Genomic DNA, 20,483 nt, shown 5'->3' on the forward strand with positions numbered 1-20,483 from the left:
AAAACAAGGAGATTTCTCCTATGTAATAAAAGCAAAATGTTTCAGTGTTTACGGATAGAGAAAATGTGTTGCTTTAGAGGACAAAAAGTTTTTATAAAATTCAACGGAAAGTTAAATGCTGGTTTATTTAATTCATACAAATATTCAATTTTCAATTGCGTTGGTTGTTAACTCTGGTCAAAGAGGACAAAATGCTCTGCACGTTCAAGAATTGAACGATGTAGTCTGATTTTAACCTTTAGTATGTTGAAGCGTTTTTTGTTTTTTTTTTTTGTTTTTTTTTTTCAGTTTTATTGAAAATGTTGTAACGTCCAGAGCTGCAGAAATTCTGGCATGGCACTAGATGTATGTGCCCGTCAGGGAGACTTGATTGTCAGCTCTCAGTAACTTTTTAACCTGAAATTATGTATGTGACTCTCCACGGGGTTTCAGGGAATAAGGTGAACGCACACACACGGCACGTTATAACACGCTCGCACGCTAATGGCTTGACATACTTGCCGTGAAGATATGCGCATAAAAACAATAGATTTGGAAAGGGTGTTCCATTCTTCATATCTGGCCAACACGCTAAGTTCCTTTGTTTCCTTAACAGACCAGCTTATCTTGTACAACCCAGCTCACTTTGATTCTTGTGTTTGTCAGCTTCTTAATTGTGAGAATGGTATTTGTGAGATATATTACTCGCAGAATATAGTCGAAAATAAAGATCTTTTGTCCGATCCGAAAGTTGTAATTTTAAAAAGAAACATTCATGGCAAATCACGGCTCTTTTCTTCAGGGTTTTCATAAGGAATTAAATCAGGACGACGAGTTTCATAAGGTCCAGAGGAGCTCAGTTTGAAGACATGAATTACTTTTCAAAACTCAACTCTTATCTTAGAAATAAGAGAGATGGTAATTAAAAAAAAAAAAAAAAATTTAACTCTTACCTTGTAAACTATAAATCCTTATCGCTTCACACAGTCAATAAGCCCAGATTTCCGGCTCTTTGTACAAATCGAAAGCAAGTTTTTTTTTTTTTTAACTTTTGAAGTAGCGTGTGAGCGTACCGTGTGCGTGCGTTCACCTTATTCCTTAAAATCCCTTGGAGGGTCACATATTTCACCTCTGCTCAAAAACGAGTACCCTCAAACATTTCAGAATGATGAGTTAACTTACTAAAGAAAAGTCCCTGTGGTTTCGTGACGAAATATTACGAATTTGAAATTTTGATGAATGAAGGACGTTTATTTTTTTACCATTTTAGAGAATGGAAATTGCCCGAACCTCCTTATGAAGTTTCTATTGTAGGAAAAACGTCCCGTGGACGCAAATCACAACCAACTGAGAACACCTGTGCGGGTTGAAGATAAGTAAGTCCTGAAGATTGCACTTCTAAAAACAGAAAAGTAGTACGATCGGTCAAGCAATTTTAACTTTATCCTCTTACCATTTATTCTCATAATATATTTTTTGACTAAACTCAGTTATCAAAAGTGGAGAGAAAAGTTGTCTCGAATCATTTATCCAAACTGAACCTCATGATTCTATTTTTGCCGAAACTTACATGAATGCTATCAATAGCTTTTTTTAAATATGTATGTTAGTCTTAAAGACCGCTCCGCCCTCAACACGTACAGAAAGAGAACAAGTTCCCTCACGACAGTATGCCCACTTTTGTTTTTCCTTTTGATTTCTTTCAAGGCAACGCGAAACCTCAAAAGCGTAGAGGGAAATTAGCACGAAACTGGATTTCGACCATCATCGTGTTAAGACAAATACACAGGCCTCCTGTGGATGGCAATCAAAGGTGATATTTTAGAGATGTGCTTACCTGGTGATGCTAACTCGCGAGGTTACCTTTACCAAATTGGCTAAGTTAATTGAGAGACGTGACAGGTCCTAAAAGCTATGAATGATCATCCTTTGAATACGAAACTTTTATACTAATAGAGACTCGCTCTCATCTTTTTTTGGGTTGCTTGTTTTTCTACACGGGGTTGCTCAATCTTTTTAACATTGTTTAACTGTGACAGGCAACTGAACTGAATAGGAGGTAAATTGTGAACAAAATTTTATTTGAAATGGCTAATTTAAGTTTGAATTGTGTGATTCTAATAAATTCTAGTCCTAAAGAATCTTTTGTTTGAGTTTTAATTTTAGACCTTGCACAGGTGGTCCAAATTCTGAAATTTCAAACCTCTCGGACAAACTTTGGCGCTTTTCCATGGACGAGCTTTACGGGGTAATCTTTATAATCTCGTTTTATTTCTACTGCTAAGAACCGCAGATATTGGAAAAAGAAATTAAGAAAAGAATTGTGAATTTATTTCGTAAAAAGCGTCCGGGACATGATGTTTGCCTCCATTAAAAGACTCGAAGTTTGAAGCATCCTCATTAAGCGTCACTCTCAGAGTCTCGTTCACGGCTGAGCGATATTTCACCGCCGCAAATGACTGAAAACAAACAAAAAAAAGTTACTGTGAAACAGCACTTCTAACAAGGGACAAAATAAACAGGTGCACCAAATAGGCCTTATAAATCTAAGCTGATCTCAAAGAAACTATTCAGTTTTGGTTCCTTTTCTAAATTCTGTGGCTCTGTAAGTTTACAAATAACTTGTGCGATCCTAATAACTTCTAGTCCCAAATAATCTTTTATTTGAATTTGAATGTTAGAGCATGTACAGGTGGTCTGAATTCTGAAATTTCAAACCTCTCGGGCAAACTTTGGTGCTTTTCCACGGACGAGCTTTTCGAGGCAGTCTTTATAATCTTGTTTTGTTTCGATTGTTAAGAACCACAGATATTCGAAAAAAATTTAATGAAAGAATTGTGAATATGTTTCGACAAAAGCATCTGGGACAGGGTGTTTGTCTCTGTTGAGAGACTCGAAGTTTGAAGCGTGCTCATTTAGCGTCACTCTCAGGGTCGTGTTCACGGTGCGAAATGTTATCAGACATTAATTCATTCCATGCCCTTTCCACATTCATTCTAGTGCGCTGATCAATTTTAAACAAATAGATAATTGTATGTTTGGCGAGTAACCGACTGTGTTCCGTTATTTTTGAGATCATTTTAGGAAAAGTTTTATATATATATATATATAGTATTTAGTTCTTAAATGTACATGGGAGATTCAATAGTGGAAGTGTAAAAGTGTTCTTATGGAGTACAATTTGGAAACTGTACACCAATACATTGGGCCTATTTTTTTAAGTGACTCATTGTTTGGTACTCTGATTGCAGAGAACTTTAGGTATCTTACAGATGTTGGTCTGCATGATGCAATCACAATTATGTCTCTGATATTCACTTTTGAGACTTAATGTAAAACATTTTAATTATGTAGTTAGTATGTTTTGGTTGTTGCATATGCACTAAGCCAACAGTGGTTTTCAAACCTCCTTAAAAAAGGAGGAAAAAAAACCAATCAAAAAGAGAAAAAGGGAAGGAAAGAGCAAGAACAAAAGAGAAGCACAAACATCAGTCCTAGAGTTAAGACCTCGCTATCTTTGCCTAGCTTAGAGTTTACCTGAGTTTATGTGTTTGGATGGAACATGAAGTTTGCTCATATCATTATATTTTACTTGACCAGGGTTAAGTTCCAGGTATTTTTGGCGTATCACACGGAGCACTGCAATTCATGGCCTATGAGGAGCTGAAGAAAGGCTACAGTCAATATTTTGGAACACCAATCAACAAGAAGCTGGTGAATACTGTCTACACGTGTCTGTATAGTTGATTGTATACGTGTTAAAGCTCACAAATTCAACCGAGTTAGCAAACAAGAAACTCTTGATCTTAATCCTTGACATACAAAACATGTGAAGTGCTTTTACTCTGATCATGTTAATAGCTTAGGGTGGATGACTGAAGTGTTGTCATTTACTGGAACGAAACTTTTCTCTCAACTCCCCTCTCCACCCAGAAGGATTGATAAGAATCAACCCTCGCCCCCCCCCCCCCCCCAAGATTGACTGACATCTAACTTCTCCTTACAATATCACCTCTGAATCACACATGGAGGTCATGAGAATAGAGGAAATATTCAGCCACCGAAAAAGTTCTTGACTGTTTAAGAAATTCTCCTTCTCAGTATCTTTGGAAATGTACAGAGAACAGTATGGAGAATATGTATTTGATGTTAGGGTGTAAAGGGTCAACACGAACGCATGTAATGGCCAGTGGCGAATGTAAAGGGAGAACATGAGAGAGGGAAGGGTGGGGGGCGTTTTTGGCTTCTCATCTTGAGTAGTCCATGACGAGCTTCAGCATTTTGAAGCTACAACTGACGTCCAAACGACAACCTTTATTACCTTTGTTGTACATGTGGCTGGTAGGAAGGTACTAATAGGATGACGGTTATTATTACGTAACCGTGGGTTATCTTGGGAATCACTCTGAAGTGCTGAAAATATAGTAGTTATTTTTTTATATAAAGTGTTTTTCTCTCAAATTTACGTTTTGCTAACTTTCATTTTCGTCAGAGTTCAACTGAGTACCTTCTAATGGCTTCACTGTCGAAAATTTTCGCCGCAACAGCGACATATCCTTATCAAGTGGTTAGAGCAAGACTTCAGGTTAGAATAGGAAGTTCATTAGCAAACTATTAACCTTTTGAGATCGATTTTGTTTTACTTTCGACTTTACTTTACTTTCAGGCCGGTGATCTCATCGGCTGGTTTACTGGACTTCAGGTTGATGTGGCCTGTGCTCGATCCTCGAGCCTCAGCTAGGTCATTGTGTCGGTTCCTTGGGAAAAGATTCGTTAGCCCCACACATCCCCTCTCCCAGTGGTTCAAATAGGCACCAACAAAAGGACAGGGAAACCCTATAATGTGGATAAATATCAATTCTCATGAGGGAGAGTAGCTTTCACCCTCTTTCACTCTTTCCATTCCTCTTAAGAAACACGGATCCAAGATGGTCATGGGAACGCATGGCGTAAAGTTTTGATTCTGTGCCTATAAAATTAGCTAAAACCAATTGAATATATCAGGAGCTGTCTCTGAGCAAGTCTGTTTTGTTAAATCGTTCAGTATTTACTGTTTCCTGCTGTCATTTACTGTTCATGAATTTTACTTTTCTAAAGAATCAGTACACGATGGTGGAATACAAAGGCGCGTTGGATGTGATTAGTAAGACTTTCAGGTAAGTTGGAACTTGATATGAGAACTTAAAGTTTTCGATACGTCACAGACTAGCTTTCCATCTCTAGTTTCAAACCCTCTACATTAAAGAGAGGTACATGTTTTGCCCGTTTGAAACAATTTGACGAAGAACTGGACCAAAATTGGCGGAGAACTGAAACCAGCTTGTTTGAGTACTGAATCCATTTCGGATTGACTTACGGCTTAGTGGTAAAGTCTGCATTTTCACGAAAGAAGGTATTCTTCTTTTTCTGGCCTCTTCTTACGGCAGGTTCTTTTCAAAATCTTAGGCATGAAGGAGTAACAGGATTTTACAAAGGATTAATTCCCAGTGTCCTCAGGTAAGGCAGAATGTTAAAGATAAATTTGATGATGCAAGTAGATTTGCTAGTTAGTTTTATGTGTTAAACTGCAATGTATAATCTAAAATTGGCCAAGAGGGCTTAGTGGGCTCCCATCGTTAATTTTATGTGGCGCTTTGTAAAGAAAAGGGTCTTAAGAGATGGGGTACCCCCATAAGGTGTTTGAACTTATTTGCACCCTCTAGTCTGTGAGAAGCTGGGAAGAAGAGACAGGCGATAGATACATTAAGAGGCTATAAAATTTGGAGCAGGTGTCATGTCATTGTTTTCGTCAGTTACATGTTCGAATACTGTGAAATTATTAAGATACTTCTCGTTATCACAAATGTTTGTGCCCCCCCTGATATGTTAGTGTAAGTTTTAGCCGTTTTTTTTGTTTTTGGAAATCCAGCAAAGGAGCGCTTTAGAAGAAACCCTGAAACTGTAATATATGTAAAACGTTCATTGTCGATTTTACTGTGTATTGTGCGTTTGATTGTTGTTGATTTTGTTTCTTTTTAGAGTAACGCCAGCATGTGCACTTACATTCGTGGTGTACGAAAACGTTATTCACTTCCTTCTGCCGGACAGATGACATCGACAGGATAAATGATGGAATCCGGCAACGGGAGACGATGGGCAATACTACAGCACCTGATTTTATTACCAGACTTTATTCTGCAACAGTTCCGACTGATTCATTTATGGAAAAAAATGTATTAACCCAGCGAAGTTAACCGCCCAGTGCATTTACACATTTTATTGATAACTTCATTTACCAGCGGAATGTGAATACGAATTTTTTCAGAGCAATTTTTGTACATCAATGCAAAAGGTATCCATTATTACTATCAGGTCCTAAGGGTAACAATGATTTCTCCCATTGGTCTTTTATAAAGAACCTTCCCCCTCCCCTTTGTCCCTTGTCCCATACGGGTATCAAATTTATGTACATCCCCTTAGCACTAACAAAGGCATGAACTACAAGAGATGCCTTTTTGCAATTTTTTTTTTATTACTATTAACTTCATAATTCAAACATTACTAGTGAAAACTACTTGCAATTAATCAAGAAAAATGTTCAATATTAAGTTCAAAATTACCTTATTTTCCTTTTTCTGTTCCTTACGTTAAAATCTTTTTCAATAACTTTCTCCATTTGTTACTGAATCGTTGCGATGTAAAGTTAAACCCAGTTTTTATTTATGGCTCTGTTTTTACTTCACTGCAACATTTCCTTGTTGTTGTTGTTATTTTTCCCTGGTTATTGACATTAACTTCAGTAAAAAACGGTGAAAGCTACTCTTTCGCGATCGCTATCAGATGAGTGGTATCGAGAACCTACTCCGACCCATGGACTACACTGCCCTTAACGCTTACTCGTGTTCGTGTTATGAAACTCAGCTAAAAATAGTCCATGTTAGTTAAATTTATTTACAAAGAGATACACAGTTTTTGTTGAATAATGAGATAATTTATTCGCACCACTCAAGAAGCTGAACCACAATTGACCCAGCTCATGTCACTTTGCTTACTTAAACGGTGTAGAAAGTTGTTTACAACTTGTGTTTACCTATGCTGCTCTAAACACTTTTTTTTAACACATTGCAGTTCTGAATACCTTTCTTTTAGCGTGTTAATGTTGTAGGCAAACATTAACCGTAGTAAAACAGGTCAACTTTTAAAAGCTATAAAAGTATTTTAACAAATTTCGTCTTGAATGAATGAGGTGCCCGTGCTCTTAGTTAAATAAGCTTTATAGGGACACTTTGAAGCCATTGCGTCAAGATCTTTAACTTGGATTCAAAATAAGCGTGAGATGTAAGCGATCCATTAATTTCAAATGAATTCTGGTCGATTCGAACACATTTAACACACGGTTACGCAGGCTAAACCATTGAATTTTGCTTACTGGAAATTGGTTCAATGTTTCAAAATACTGAGTCACTATTATTACGTTAACTTTATGTAATTTCAAAGGACGTCAGATTTTGACAGTCATCGCTTTTTTTTCTACGCCTATAACGAAAGAAAGCGCCTGTTTGTATTCCACGGACATACGCTAAAATAATCATGGTTTATAATTACAGCAATTGAAGGATGAAAAAAAACGAAAAAAAAAAAACATAAATAAAAGGCTCGAAAACCTTAAGCTTGAGAGTTTGTGTCTTGCAGATTTTACTGGAAGATTACTTAAAGATACTTGGGGCAACTTTCTTTGATGACAGAGGCTATCTGATGAGAATTATCACTCTAATGAGATAAGTACCTGTTTGCCACCAAAGTTAAAATCTAATGATAATGTTTACGATAGAGAAGAAAGGTTGAATACCTTACATGTCAAAACTTTATATACATGTATCTACGGAGCGATTTGTGAGTTCTCTTACTACGCGAAGTTTGTTTGCTTCACATTCAGTCTGCACTACAGTAGCGTGAGTTACAACCAGATGGCTTTAAAAGTTTGTAGATAAAGTAGGATCCACAGTTTTTTACAAAAATGTTTTTTTTGTATTGGCAACCAGTAGAGCGATCACTAAAGCAGACCGTCCTTTCAACTTCACCATCTCCCACTGTAGGATGAGCACGATCCAACCAGCCTGACCAGTCTGTACCACACCGGTCTACTGGCACACGCGTTGTTGTTCCTGCAGCTCCCACAAAACGATACCATCCCTCGGGGAGTAAGTTGTCACACAAAAGTGGTCCATGACTGCTCTTTCTATTGGCATCACTCAGGTGTTGATAATTATAACATGGGTCGGCTAGTGAATGAAATAAACATTACAAAAAGGTTGTGGTAACAAAGGTAACATTTTTTGTTGACATTTTTCAAGTCAATCAGTTCGACAACAACTAGATGGGACTAATGTTTTACAAGAACAACTATGCGTTAAGTAAAATTTAAAGAAGAATTTGGATTGGACAGTGATGATGCAAATAGGAACTAAAATGAAATGATAGCATTATATAGAGTTATGTGAACTCTTGCTTTAATGGCCCATCAAAGCCTGTATTTGTTTGTACCTCAACTGGAAGCTACCAAACGCGCTTAGGACATTTTTTATCTTCAGTTCCCAAACAACGATACCAGCCCAGAGGTATTTGGTAGTAACACAATTCAGTCCCAGGAGTGTGCAATGACTCTGTCTATTAGCACCATCCAATTATATATAATCATAAAGCGAATGAATGAGTTGCCAGTAATCGGATCCTTGCGTTTGCACAAAGATTTCCCAAGCAATTACTTTAATGTATCGCGATATTATTCAATGCCCAAGCACACCATTTCGATCTCCTGCTGCTCAAGGAAGCGTTGTAGCGCCCTTTTGTATTACCAAGCCAAGAAAAAAGCTATAAGCTATAAGTAGACTTAACAAACGTAAACAAAACTGAAAAGGCTAATATGTCTAAATTTCGAGACCAGAACACGATGTCAATTTCACAATAAACCGTGCGCATGGTGAAAAGTCAATCGGTTCATTTTACTTCATATTTCATGGTTGTTCAAACAAAACTTACGCTTCCCTTGAATCAACATTACCCACTCCAATTCTGATAAAGCAGCGGCAAAAAAAGCGATGGTCTCTCTTCGTAATCGTTTCTTTGGACCTCGAAACAGCCTTTCGCCATACATTTATTTATAGAGAGTTGCAATGTTTGCCCCGTGGCGCTCCCAGAAATCTTTGCGAAAACACAAGGATCCGATTGCTGGCAACTCATCCATCGGTTTGCATAGGTCAAATAAGGATCATAGCTGCTATTATTATTATTATCAGGGAATCTTTAAAGGTTAGGGATTCTTGAAGGTTTTTTTAGTTCCACGGAGAGTTTCATGTCTGCATCATGTAAAAGTTCGTGTAAGGTTGTTAAATCATTTAAAACATAATCAAAAAATGATTCGTTTTTGTGCACAAGGTAGCATAAAATTATGCTTTCTCGATGCGAATTTCGGATGAAAGTCAACTCTGAGGAATTTACTGCTACTTTCAACGCGGCAAACAAAATAAAAATTTCATCGCCTTCATGAAAAACCGATGCTTATATTACGAGTTAGGAGTGAACGGGGCTGAATGGTGCGGCGCTAGAGTCAATTATGTCATGAATATTTCGGAAAGAGATTAAATTCGCCTGTGCAGTTTTGTTCATTTCCAGCATGTCCAGGGTGACATTCATATATATGTGATCCAAGGGTGCTCATGCATGTAGCATTCACGTGATAGGAATGATTAAGTCTCGAGTCTGCAGATTCATCTATCAAATTTTGAAGCCCACTAAATATATTTTTTTCTATGATTTGGTAAATGTACCTACAGTGTTTTTAGGCGAAAAAGAATTAAACATTGTAACTCGCATGTCTTTAACTACTTTAAGGCTTTGAGACTAAAACAGTGATATTGGAGATCCAGATAAAATCATCAGGATCCGAATTTGAGCTCCTTCTTTTTCAGATAATGCATTAAAGGACAGTTCTAGGCAGACTTAGGGCACAACCGGTATCGTTTGCATATAAGAAACTAAGAATATGGCCACCTCAGCAGCTTCAGGTTATATTCGAGCAGGAATATTCTAAATATTATAGCAAAGAGATTAAATTCACCTGTGCAGCTTTGACCATTTCCACTAAATCCAGGGTGGCATTCACAAAGATAGGATCCGTTGGTGTTCGTGCAGGTAGCATTCACGTGACAAGAGTGATTTCCTTTACATTCGTCAATATCTGAGGAAACCACATATATATTTGCACTTCATCATGTTTGTCACTTTAAAAATGAGCGGACTCTCAGTCGAGTGATTACTTTGATAATCATACATAACGAATTAGATATTTGAAATATATATTTTATCACGAGTATTTCAGTTTATCAAGCTATCGACTCTGAAGCAACTGGCTTGTTCCTGCTGCTCCCACAAAACGTACCATCCCTTGGGGGATAGGTCGTCACAAAACGCTGGACCAAATTGCGGTGTAGCGTAACTACTCTTAATATTGGCATCAGCCAGGTTTTGATAATTATAGCAGGTAATTAAGTATTAACAACTGAGTTGAAAACGTAAATTTGCCACCGTAAAGAGTAAAAAAGCTGACGTTTCGAGCGTTAGCCCTTCCTCGATCACTGATAGCATTACAAAGAGTCATGTTTCCTTTTGCTTTAATCGCCCATTTAAGTCTGAGTTGTATGTACCTCTGCTGTATGCTACCAAATGCGTTTAAGACATTTTTGATTCTCAGCTCCCGCACAACGATGCCAGCCCCGAGGTATTCTGTAGTAACATAATTATTTCCCAGGGGTGTGTAATTTCTCTCTGCCTCCTAAAGGTTTCCTTTCTTTCTATGAAAAGGGTCAGATAAGGTTAGAGAAAAATATACAATCCCTTCAGGACTCAACCTACCATTTCTTTTAGATTTTTTTCCTTCCCCAATATTTTTCTTATCTTATCAACTGAGTTGATAACGCAAATTGGCCTCTGTAAAGAGTTTCAAAGCTGACGTTTCGAGCACTCGCTGTAACACTCTTTACGGTGGCCAATTTACCTCATCAACTCAATTGATAATACTAAATTACCCTGTTGCACTCTCCCACCGACGCAGCACCGCAGTTCTTGTAGAACCTTTATTTTTCGCTCTTTCTCTCAGTTTACTGGCGATATAATCCACGCTGGACTTTGTGAGAAAGGAGGCGAGGGGGAGGAGGCGATTGATCTACTTTTGTTTTAAAATGGTTTCCCAACATCTGAAGACGTTTACTACGCTGGTAAACAGATAGAAAGTGCGGTCTGTTACTTTAATAACATATATAAATTTCAATTTTCCACAGGTTTACCGGTGCAACCAACGATTGTTTTTTGACCAATCAGGGTGCTCGTAGTATCTTGACTATTTTATAAAACTTGATGATAATAATTTTCAACTTTTTCACTCAAATATATCTTGAGCGTCAACGAAAACGTAGCGCCATGGAAAATCATTTACATATCTATCCTGTGCACAGGGTTCAGAGCCAGACAAGCGATTTTATTTTCATGCTCCTGTCAGTTATGTCTATTTAGAAATTAATCGAAGAAATTTCCGAGACAAGGTGAAAACATTTCAAAAAAGGCAAGGACAAAGGCAGACCAAATGCTGTGTAAATTCTGTTCTTGGTATACTGACTTACCTTCCAAAATCATGTCGCAGTAAACCAACTTTGAACTCCCGACATTAGCTGGATCCAACCAATACTTTTTGCTGATGCTGTCTTTACCTTCACTTAATTTTATTTCTTGGCACGATAACGCTGGTAGTTCGGGAATAGACCCTAAGGGGGCTATGATGTAGACATGACTTCATTAATATATAGTTTAAGGGTAATAGAAGTTTCAAAACAGATTAGAGTTGAAAAAATATTTGTCAGGGCAAGATAAACACAGAATAATAATAATGAAGATCGGTGAATTTTAGCATATATTAATGTATTTAATAACAAAGCAATCAGACACTTGCTCTCAGAAAGTGGCAGGTTTTTACTAAGAACTCATTGAGAAAGATTTGTATTTAAAATAAACTAAACCGGATACATACTTCTACCACTAATGCGTCCCATGTAAAAGCGTAAATCATCTGGCTGGAAATTTTCGGACCTTGCTTCCTTGGTTCGGGTGTTCAATTCACATGACTTTTCGCCAGTTACATAATTGTAGCTTTGACATATCGTATCCTTCTCGCAGGTGATATCGCACACATGAGGAGCTGTTACTGGGACCTTTTTAAAGACGAATCCTTTGAGAGCCATACCAGGTGCGCTAACTTCTGTCTTGCACGGATTTTTAGCAATAGCGAGGTTCATGAGATACAAAGAGGCCATTAGGACGAGGAAGCTTGAATTCCACGCCATTGCTACCGATGCTGAAATTGGAAAGTGTATATTATTTAGGAATATGCTTTGAACGTTTTTTTCTGGCCCATACATTTAACGCAAACCAAACCAAACAAGTAAACAAACAAAAATGCACTAAAAAATAGACGGAGGGAGAAACAAACGGAAGAGAAATGAAGGAATCTATTCTGAATCGGCTGCAAGTCAACAACACGTCTACCACATGTTTTACTGTCTGAGTCGCTACACCTTTGTTCATCCGCTTCTTCGATATCTGTAACTATTACATCTCTTGCAGTTATTGGGGAATTGTAAAGGTTGTTTCTTAGACAGAATCGCAGCTGAGATGTTGATCGGCTTCACGACTAACAGATGAAAATGAAACGAGTGAGGCAAGCATCCAAATATTTGTTGAAATGTCTTGATCCATGATGTTATGAGTTGCGACATTTTGGCGATACAAAACATATCGTGACCGTTCGATTTTTGAGAGAGAATATTCAAGTTATGGCAATTTGATAAGAAAACAAAGGTTAAGTAAGACTCCGGTTTTTCCTTACCTAATTGTGCTTGCAATTTTCCGTCACCCTTGTTGAACAACGAGGCAGAACTTTCGCACTAAAGATTCGGTTTGAACAAAATGATTTGATTCCTCCTCTATATCACTTTAACAGGGAAGATATGAGGTTGAAGTTGCATTGTGAATTCGTCGATTGAATTGAGGCTTTTTAATTGAAAAAGGCCAGTTGAATTGCGGCAAATCTTTGGTCTCGATTTTATTTATAACGTTATACACGGAAGAACTCTTTACAGTACCGTTTACACGAATCCCTAATTTGTTCTTTAGCGGTAAAAAATTGTCTTGTCGTAGGTTGTGTTCGAAAAAGATGAGTACTCGCTTCTTTGAATTCCTCAAGAAATATTTTGCACCATATGTAGCTTTTCTTTACAATATTTACATTCTTGTTTTGTTTCTATTGCTAAGAACTACAGAAATTCGAAAAAAAACGTAATAAAAGAGTTGTGAAACTATTTCGAAAAAAGCGTCTGAGACATGGTGTTTGTCTCAGTCAAGAGACTCGAAGTTTGAAGCGCACTCATTTAGCGTCACTCTCAGGGTCCTGTTCACAGTTAGAGATGTTATCGGATGTTAGTTCACTTGATGCCCGATAGCCTTTCCTTATTCGTCCTCGTGCGCTGATTAATTCTTAACAAATCGATAATCTTATGTTTGGCGAGTAACTGATTGTGTTGCGTTATCTTTGAGATTATGTTGGGGAAAGTTTTGGTGGTTTGGGCCAGGTTACCTAAGTGCAATAGTCACTTTTTTCTCACCCATTAACATTTTTGGAGATATCAGGTGTCTTGGATTTTGATAGAAGGTAATGACCTCTCAGCCTAGAGCAAAGTCACTCCCATTGCACCAGTAAGCCTCAAAGTAAAGCTCAAGACAATCTCTGGGCCTAGAATACCAACTGATTGGCAATTCACCTCTATAATAACAATCACCTTAACATATCAAAGAAAAGGTGTGGGGTAGAAAAAGTAATCGGTATTTTAAGGTATTTTCATCTCGTTGGTTTGGCAGAGGCGAAAGAAAATCCGTATGTTTGTCTGAACAGAACTCGGCGGTGCTCAATCTGACGTGTTAGTGTAAGTTTTTGCGGTTTCTTTTTCTTTTTTTTTTTTTTCGAATTTCGGAAATCCAGTTAAGGAGCGCTATAGTAGATATCCAGAAACTGCAATCTCTGTGGACACGTTCATTGTTGGTTTTACTGTATTTTTTTCGTTTGAGTAACGCTAGCATGTGCACTCACATTCGGGGTGTACATTATTACTTCCTTCCGAAACAGATGGCATTGACAGGAAAAATAATGCAATCCAGAAATGGAAGACGATGAGAAAAATTTCAGCACCTGGTTTTATTATTTAAAATTACACGACAAAATAATCTAAGTCTTTATAACTATTCACAAAATGTTCTAACATAGATTTCTGGAAGCATATAAGATTCTGTTTGTTTCTGATCTCGCTGGGGATCTTATTCCAGAAGCGGATAGTCGATACTGTGAAGGACCTCCCTCTGACTCCCGTTTGAATCGGTAGACAAGGTTCAGTTGTCTATGTCTGCTCGTTCGTTCATCAACGTCTGCATTTCGTATTACCACCTGAGTCATACGGGATGGGCAATCGCCAGAAATTCGCTTATATACCAAGATTGACTGATTTATTTTCGCTTCATCATGAAAAGGGGCCCAACTTAATTGTTTGAAAAGTTGAAGGCTGTTCGCTTTCGTATCAGCAACCTGAAACTTTCCGATTATTTTCTACAGAGCAGGATGTCCACACGCCTGAGGCATACAACATTGTCTGCTTGACCATTTCATTATAATAAAGTTTCCTTCGATCAAGAGGCAGCAAGCATTAAAGAAACATTAAAGAAGCAAACTATTCCAAAACATTGCATCACGCAGGAAGTCGTGGAAAGTTGTAGAAAGTCGACAAAAAAGAGGAAAATTTAAACTTTTCTCATTCTCTGCCCAAGATTTCAACATTTTAAGGTTTTCTGGTGCATTGTAAACTTAAAATTGGAGATTTGATAAAGACAATGTTCATATCATCTTTGAACAAATTACTCGAAAAAAGTGAGGACAGGCTCACGTCATGAATTTGTCGATTTAAAAGATCCTTTCTCAGTTAGTCAGAGAATTAGATATATGCTGTCTTTCATCAAGGTATTATGACTATGATTACGATACCAACCGTTTATTTTAAGCCAAAGTCTAATAATTAACATTGAAGAGGAACTTCATGTTTTCTGTTTTTTATATCGCAACATCTTATCCCATTACATAGCTGCAAGGACACCAGTTTGATGACCTCAGGAGAGGGGGATCATCTCATCTTAGTTTTTTCGGAAATCATTTTTTTTCCCAGAAAGGAATAAGTATCATACTATTTCCAAATAATCATTTGAAAATAAAATGTCTCATTCTCAGATTTAAACTTGCTAACGTCTAAGGAAACTGGCTTACCTTTTATAGCATATAGCACGCTTCCTCCAGAGTTTTTAACGAGAAATAAAAACCCTCTGAAAACGATGCTGTCATCGGCGGTTGTTTCTTGTGACAGCAGTCACTGTCACAATAGTCAATATCTCTCATGCTCTTAATAATTAATTTCTTGTTCCTGTTTGTTGTTGAGAATAAAAATGCGCTGTTTAAGTGTAACAACCTGAAAAAAATTGGAATCTATTAAAAAATGTTGCAACTTTTCAGAATAGTATGAGTGTCTAAAGCGTAACTTGGGAATAAATAAAACACAGATGATTTTCATAGAATCTTCATCAGCCTTAAAACAAAAAACAACGTTAGAGGAATCCTTGTATGATGAAATGAAACGCACGCACTTCGTGGGGCAGAAGAATAATAAAAAGGAATCACACTGTTTTGTCCCTAACAACGAATACATATATTAGCGTCGAAAAGAAGTCCTGCATTCTTAAAACATGGATGAAAGCAACCCCTGAGCGTCTTTAATTAAATTGTGTTTTTTCTCTCATTTATATTGCACAAAAATAATACAAGTATGTTCGCGACATCATCCAAAATCAAGAACAACTATGCACATCATGACAACTTTGATTTCATGGTTTTGATAAGATAAAAATGGCAGAAGTACGATAACTTTATTAATTTTCCTTTTCTCCTTCCTTTCTACAAATGCTACAATCCGGCTGAGAAAGAAAATCAACAACTAAAAGATTTGCCACCGGCCGATTTTCGCCGTGTACTTGAAAGATTTCTTCTCAAATGAGATGTCGAGTTCAACATAGTAAGAGAAATTTCATATCTACAAGCAACCATGTATTTTTTGTTTATGATATAAACACAACAGCCCTCTACTGACCAGAAAAGTCGACTTTTTTAATGAATGAAAATAAAAGGATCAACAATCCTTGAATAAGAGTCCTAAAGCGCATTGATACACTCAAGATGAAAACATCCGTTGAATCACTACAAAAACAAACAGTGGGCCTAATTTTCAATACAAAAAAAAAATTACAGTAATTGAATTGGTCCTTACTGACAGAAAAAAATCTTTCAGGTACACGGGCCGTGGCAAATCTTCTAGTCGTTGATTTTCGTTTGCGTCAAAATCGTCGTAAAGTAGCTTCGTTTCTGTATGCACAACCTTTGTGTATTGAAACTTGAATCCGAGATAAGTCCTTTAAAAACATTGTTTTAACTATGATTCCGTGACCAAGAATTGATGCATTAAGGACAGTTATTTTTTATGAGGTTTCTATTTTAGGAAAGACGCCCCTTGGACGCAAATTACAACCGCCGGACCTGTGCGGCTTGAAGATAATTAAGTCCTGAATATTCCACTTCTCAAAGCAGAAAAGAAGTACGACTGGTCAAGAACTTTGAACTTTATTCTCTTAATAATTATTCCCAAAAAACATTTTCACTTAACTCAGTTATCAACAATTGGGAGAAACGTTGTCTCGAATCATTTATCCAAAGTGATAAGTTTATTAACCGAGAAAGCCATTGGTACACAAGGAAAGTGAAAGAGGCAATTCACACAAGAATCAGCCCAAACAACATAAACAGGGACAACGGAGCCGAAATACCGGTAGCGTGGATGCTTACAATAAAAAAACATCGAAACCAACGACGCACGAAAAACCAGCGAACGCCTGAGGAAGCCATGGTACATGGAAACAATAGCCAAATTGAAATACACCAATCACAACAGACCACCATGATATATAAAGCCGCGCCAGAACTAGTCGACCTCATCGCCTGAAGAAGACTTGCAGTAAGCAGTCGAAACGTTGCGTTCCACATTTAAGTGACATTGTCGTGAGACAACATAACAAACTAATAATATCATCCAACTACCACGATGAACAAAAACCTATTTCATAACAAAGTATATACTAGAAACTTTATGAAACATATTTTATTTTACGTTTATGTGCTATTAGCTTGAAATAAACTGTAGTTTTAAGCTTTTATGTAGTTTCAGGCTGGTGATGCAGAGGCCTCATCGGTTGGTCTGCTGGAATCCGGGTTGATGTGGCCTGTAGTCGAGCCTTAGCCAGGTCATTATATCAGTTCCCTGAGAAACGAGTTGTTTGCCCCACATAACCCCCCTCCTAGGAGTTCAAATGGACGCCAAAAAAAGGCCAAGGAAACCTTACAATATGGATGAATATAAAATCCCATGTAGGGAGAGTAGCTTTCAGCCTCTTTCACTCTTTCATTCCTCTCAAGAAACACGAATCCAAGATGGTTATGGCAACGCACGGTGCCAAAGTTTAGATCCTGTGCCCATAAAATTAGCCAAAACCAGTTGAATACATCTTGGGCTGTCTCTACGCGATTTATTATTTATTTTGGTGAATCGTTCTATTTTTACTGTTTCCTTATGTTATTTGTTGTTCAATAATTTTACTTTTCTAAAGAATCAGTACAAGATGGTGGAATACAAAGGCGTGTTGGATGTGATTAGTAAAACTTTCAGGTCAGGTGGAACTTGATAAAAGAAGTTAACTTTTTTTTTAATACGTTACAGACTAGCTTTTTATCTCTAGTTTCAAATCCATCTACATTAAATGGAGGTACAGTATTGTCCTTTTGAAACAATTTACAGAGAACTGGACCGAAATTGGTGGAGAACTGATTCCAGCTTGTTTGAGGACCGGATCCAGTTTTTGGATTGCCTTCCATTTAAGGCTAAGTGATCAAGTCCACATTTTCATGAAATAGGTGTTTTCTTCTTTTCCTTTTCTCCTCTCACGGAGAGTTCTTTTCAAAATCTTAGGCAGGAGTAAGAGGATTTTACAAAGGATTGATCCCCAGTGTCCTCAGGTAAGGCAGAATGTTAAGGATGAAATTGATAGTACAAGTAGATTTGGTAAAAAGTTTTATAACATAAACTGCGGTGTTAAACAGGGATTTCCGGCCCTGAGAAAACCCGTAAGAACACGATACCAAATTTTTTCACGTGTGTTGATATAGCGAATCAGCTGCTGACGCGTCTCTCGCCTTTGGAGCCACTCGGTCAGGTTAATGAATGAGCGGCACAGCCTTCACGATTCTCAATACAAGGTTCTTTCTCGGGTTGTGGCGGCTAAAACACTAAAAAATTCGTATCGCTGATGGACGGTTAGGTTCATAATTTTCTAGAAGTGGAAAAAACCGATATACAAAAAGAGAAACCGAAGGTTACGGCTTTGGTGTTGGCATTTCTTGCGGCTGAGAATGAAAATCGACAGCTGGAAGATTTGCCACTGGCCGATTTTAGCCGTTTACCTGAAAGACTTTTCTGTCGGTAAGGAAAAAGTCAATAAATGAGAATTTTGTAAATTGAAAATTATGAACATTGTTGTTTTTGTATTGAAGTAAGATTCAATGTAATGGATAATGTTGGTGGTACAAGTAGGTTTGACGATATATGAAATTCCGTTATTTCTTTTAACACGATCTCTGAATATTTTTTGTTGTTTTCCAGGGTACGTACAGTACGTACGTACAGTCGCATGTATAATCGTATTCTTGGTGTGCGAAAGCATTATTCACTTCTTTCTTCCAAACAGATGACATCGAGAGGATAAATAATTTAATGAGACTATCATGCAGTGGAAGAGAATGGGTAGATTTTCAGCTCATGGTTTTATTACCAAGTTTTATTTGGCAACAGTTCTGACCAGTCCAACCATCATAAAATAAAAAGAACACAATTATGCAAACGTTACGCAGTTAACCGCCTTGTGCGTTCATATCATTGACCTCATTCATCAGAGGCTTGTAATTATTGAACATTTTTCACAGCATTTTATACACAACAATGCAGTTGATATCCATCACTTTCCTTAGCTCTTAAAGATAACAATGACCTCTCCCATTGTTCTTTTAAAGGGAACTTCTCCCTCCTCACCCCTCCCCCCCACCCTGTTGATTGCAACTTTATGCGCATATCCTAATCACTAACAAAGGAGTGATAAATATGTAACTTCTCCCTATAATATCCTTACGTTATCAAGCAAACTGGTCATGAGAATACTCAAACTTATCTTGATCTTACACCAAATTCTCATCACTTATTTACAAAGAAATGTCTAGGAGCTAGAGGGGAGAGTTAGCAATCAGATCTTGGTGGTAAAAGAGTAAATGAATCAAACCAGTATAGTAAAGATCCTTATTAATTTTAGCTGAGAACTTGTTTTTAACTTGTACTCTGTATAGTACTTGCACTCATTCAGCCTTTCTGCCTTATGGAATGCGTTCTTTTTATCACTGGGAACTAGGCACATTGTCAGTAAAAAATCCAACACGGGTGGTTAATACTTGCTTATATCTCCAGTCCGTAATTACAGAGTTAAAAGAAATGTATTCAGACTTAAATTTCTACAGGTGCACTTTTCATGTGCATGGAAAATGTAGAAGTGGGAGTATTCTTGGAAATCACAATTTGAAAACTTTATACCCCGCAAACCTAATTCAGCCCAATTTAACCCTTTAACTTCCAAGGTCTGTTTATTTATTCTCCTCTCTCGTGGTTACACATTTCTTTGTAAATTAGTTAGGAGAATTTGGTTCTACCTGATAAGCTTGAGTATGATCGTCACCTTTTTGTTGGATGATGTTTGGATGTTACAAAGAGAAGTTACATGTTAATCACCTCTGGGAGTTAAAGGGTTAAGGCCTCACCAGCTTGGTATAGCTCAAATGATGGCACCCAGACAAACAAGAACATGTAAAGTGCTTTGACTCTGATGACATTCATAGTTTAATTTAATGTAATTTCTTGGAAAAAACTTTACTCTCAACTCCCCTCTCCACCCAAAAGGATTAATAAGAATCAACACTTCCCCCCCCCCTAATATTGACTAGCATCTAACTTCTCCTTACAATATCACCTTAGAATCACTCATGGAGGTCATGAAAATAAAGGAAATAATCAGAAAGAAAAGAAGCTCTTGATTGTTAAAGAAATTTTTCTTGTCAGCACCTTTGGAAATACACAAAGAACAGGCTTAATACGAAGAAATGTAATGACCATTGGCTCATGTAAAGGGAGAACACGAAAGAGGGAAAAGTAAGTTTGTGGCTTCTTATCTTGGGTAGTCATCCTCTA

At 37.4% G+C, this 20,483-nt stretch overlaps 3 protein-coding genes across 4 annotated transcripts in view; 1 reads left to right on the forward strand and 2 right to left on the reverse strand.

Annotated features, from left to right (window-relative positions):
• LOC149053355 (solute carrier family 25 member 32-like) overlaps positions 1-6,191 on the forward strand; it is a 42,514-nt gene extending 36,323 nt beyond the window's left edge. Inside the window, exons 1-5 of one of the 2 annotated variants that reach the window (XM_089190470.1) lie at positions 3,613-3,693; positions 4,472-4,564; positions 5,077-5,135; positions 5,425-5,475; positions 5,998-6,191. In XM_089190470.1, the coding sequence (XP_089046596.1) occupies positions 3,628-3,693; positions 4,472-4,564; positions 5,077-5,135; positions 5,425-5,475; positions 5,998-6,070 (342 nt within the window). In that variant the 5' untranslated portion in view covers positions 3,613-3,627 and the 3' untranslated portion in view covers positions 6,071-6,191. Of the gene's footprint in view, positions 1-3,612; positions 3,694-4,471; positions 4,565-5,076; positions 5,136-5,424; positions 5,476-5,997 lie in introns of those variants that run through there. The other variant, XR_016181929.1, reaches the window with a different exon arrangement.
• The window catches only part of LOC149053356 (uromodulin-like), a 272,818-nt gene that overhangs the window by 35,198 nt on the left and 217,137 nt on the right, over positions 1-20,483 (reverse strand). The gene's annotated exons all lie outside the window — the stretch shown is intronic.
• Positions 7,361-12,405, reverse strand: LOC149053360 (uromodulin-like). The gene is made up of 5 exons (XM_089190126.1): positions 12,038-12,405; positions 11,634-11,783; positions 10,076-10,195; positions 9,607-9,729; positions 7,361-8,240 (listed from the first exon to the last, which is right to left on the reverse strand). Exons 1-5 carry the CDS (start codon positions 12,348-12,350, stop codon positions 7,891-7,893), a joined length of 1,056 nt encoding a protein of 351 aa, XP_089046252.1. The 5' UTR covers positions 12,351-12,405; the 3' UTR covers positions 7,361-7,890.

This window comes from Pocillopora damicornis, chromosome 1 (genome assembly GCF_964200805.1).
Source record: "Pocillopora damicornis chromosome 1, jaPocDami1.2, whole genome shotgun sequence".
Taxonomy (NCBI): Eukaryota; Metazoa; Cnidaria; class Anthozoa; order Scleractinia; family Pocilloporidae; genus Pocillopora; species Pocillopora damicornis.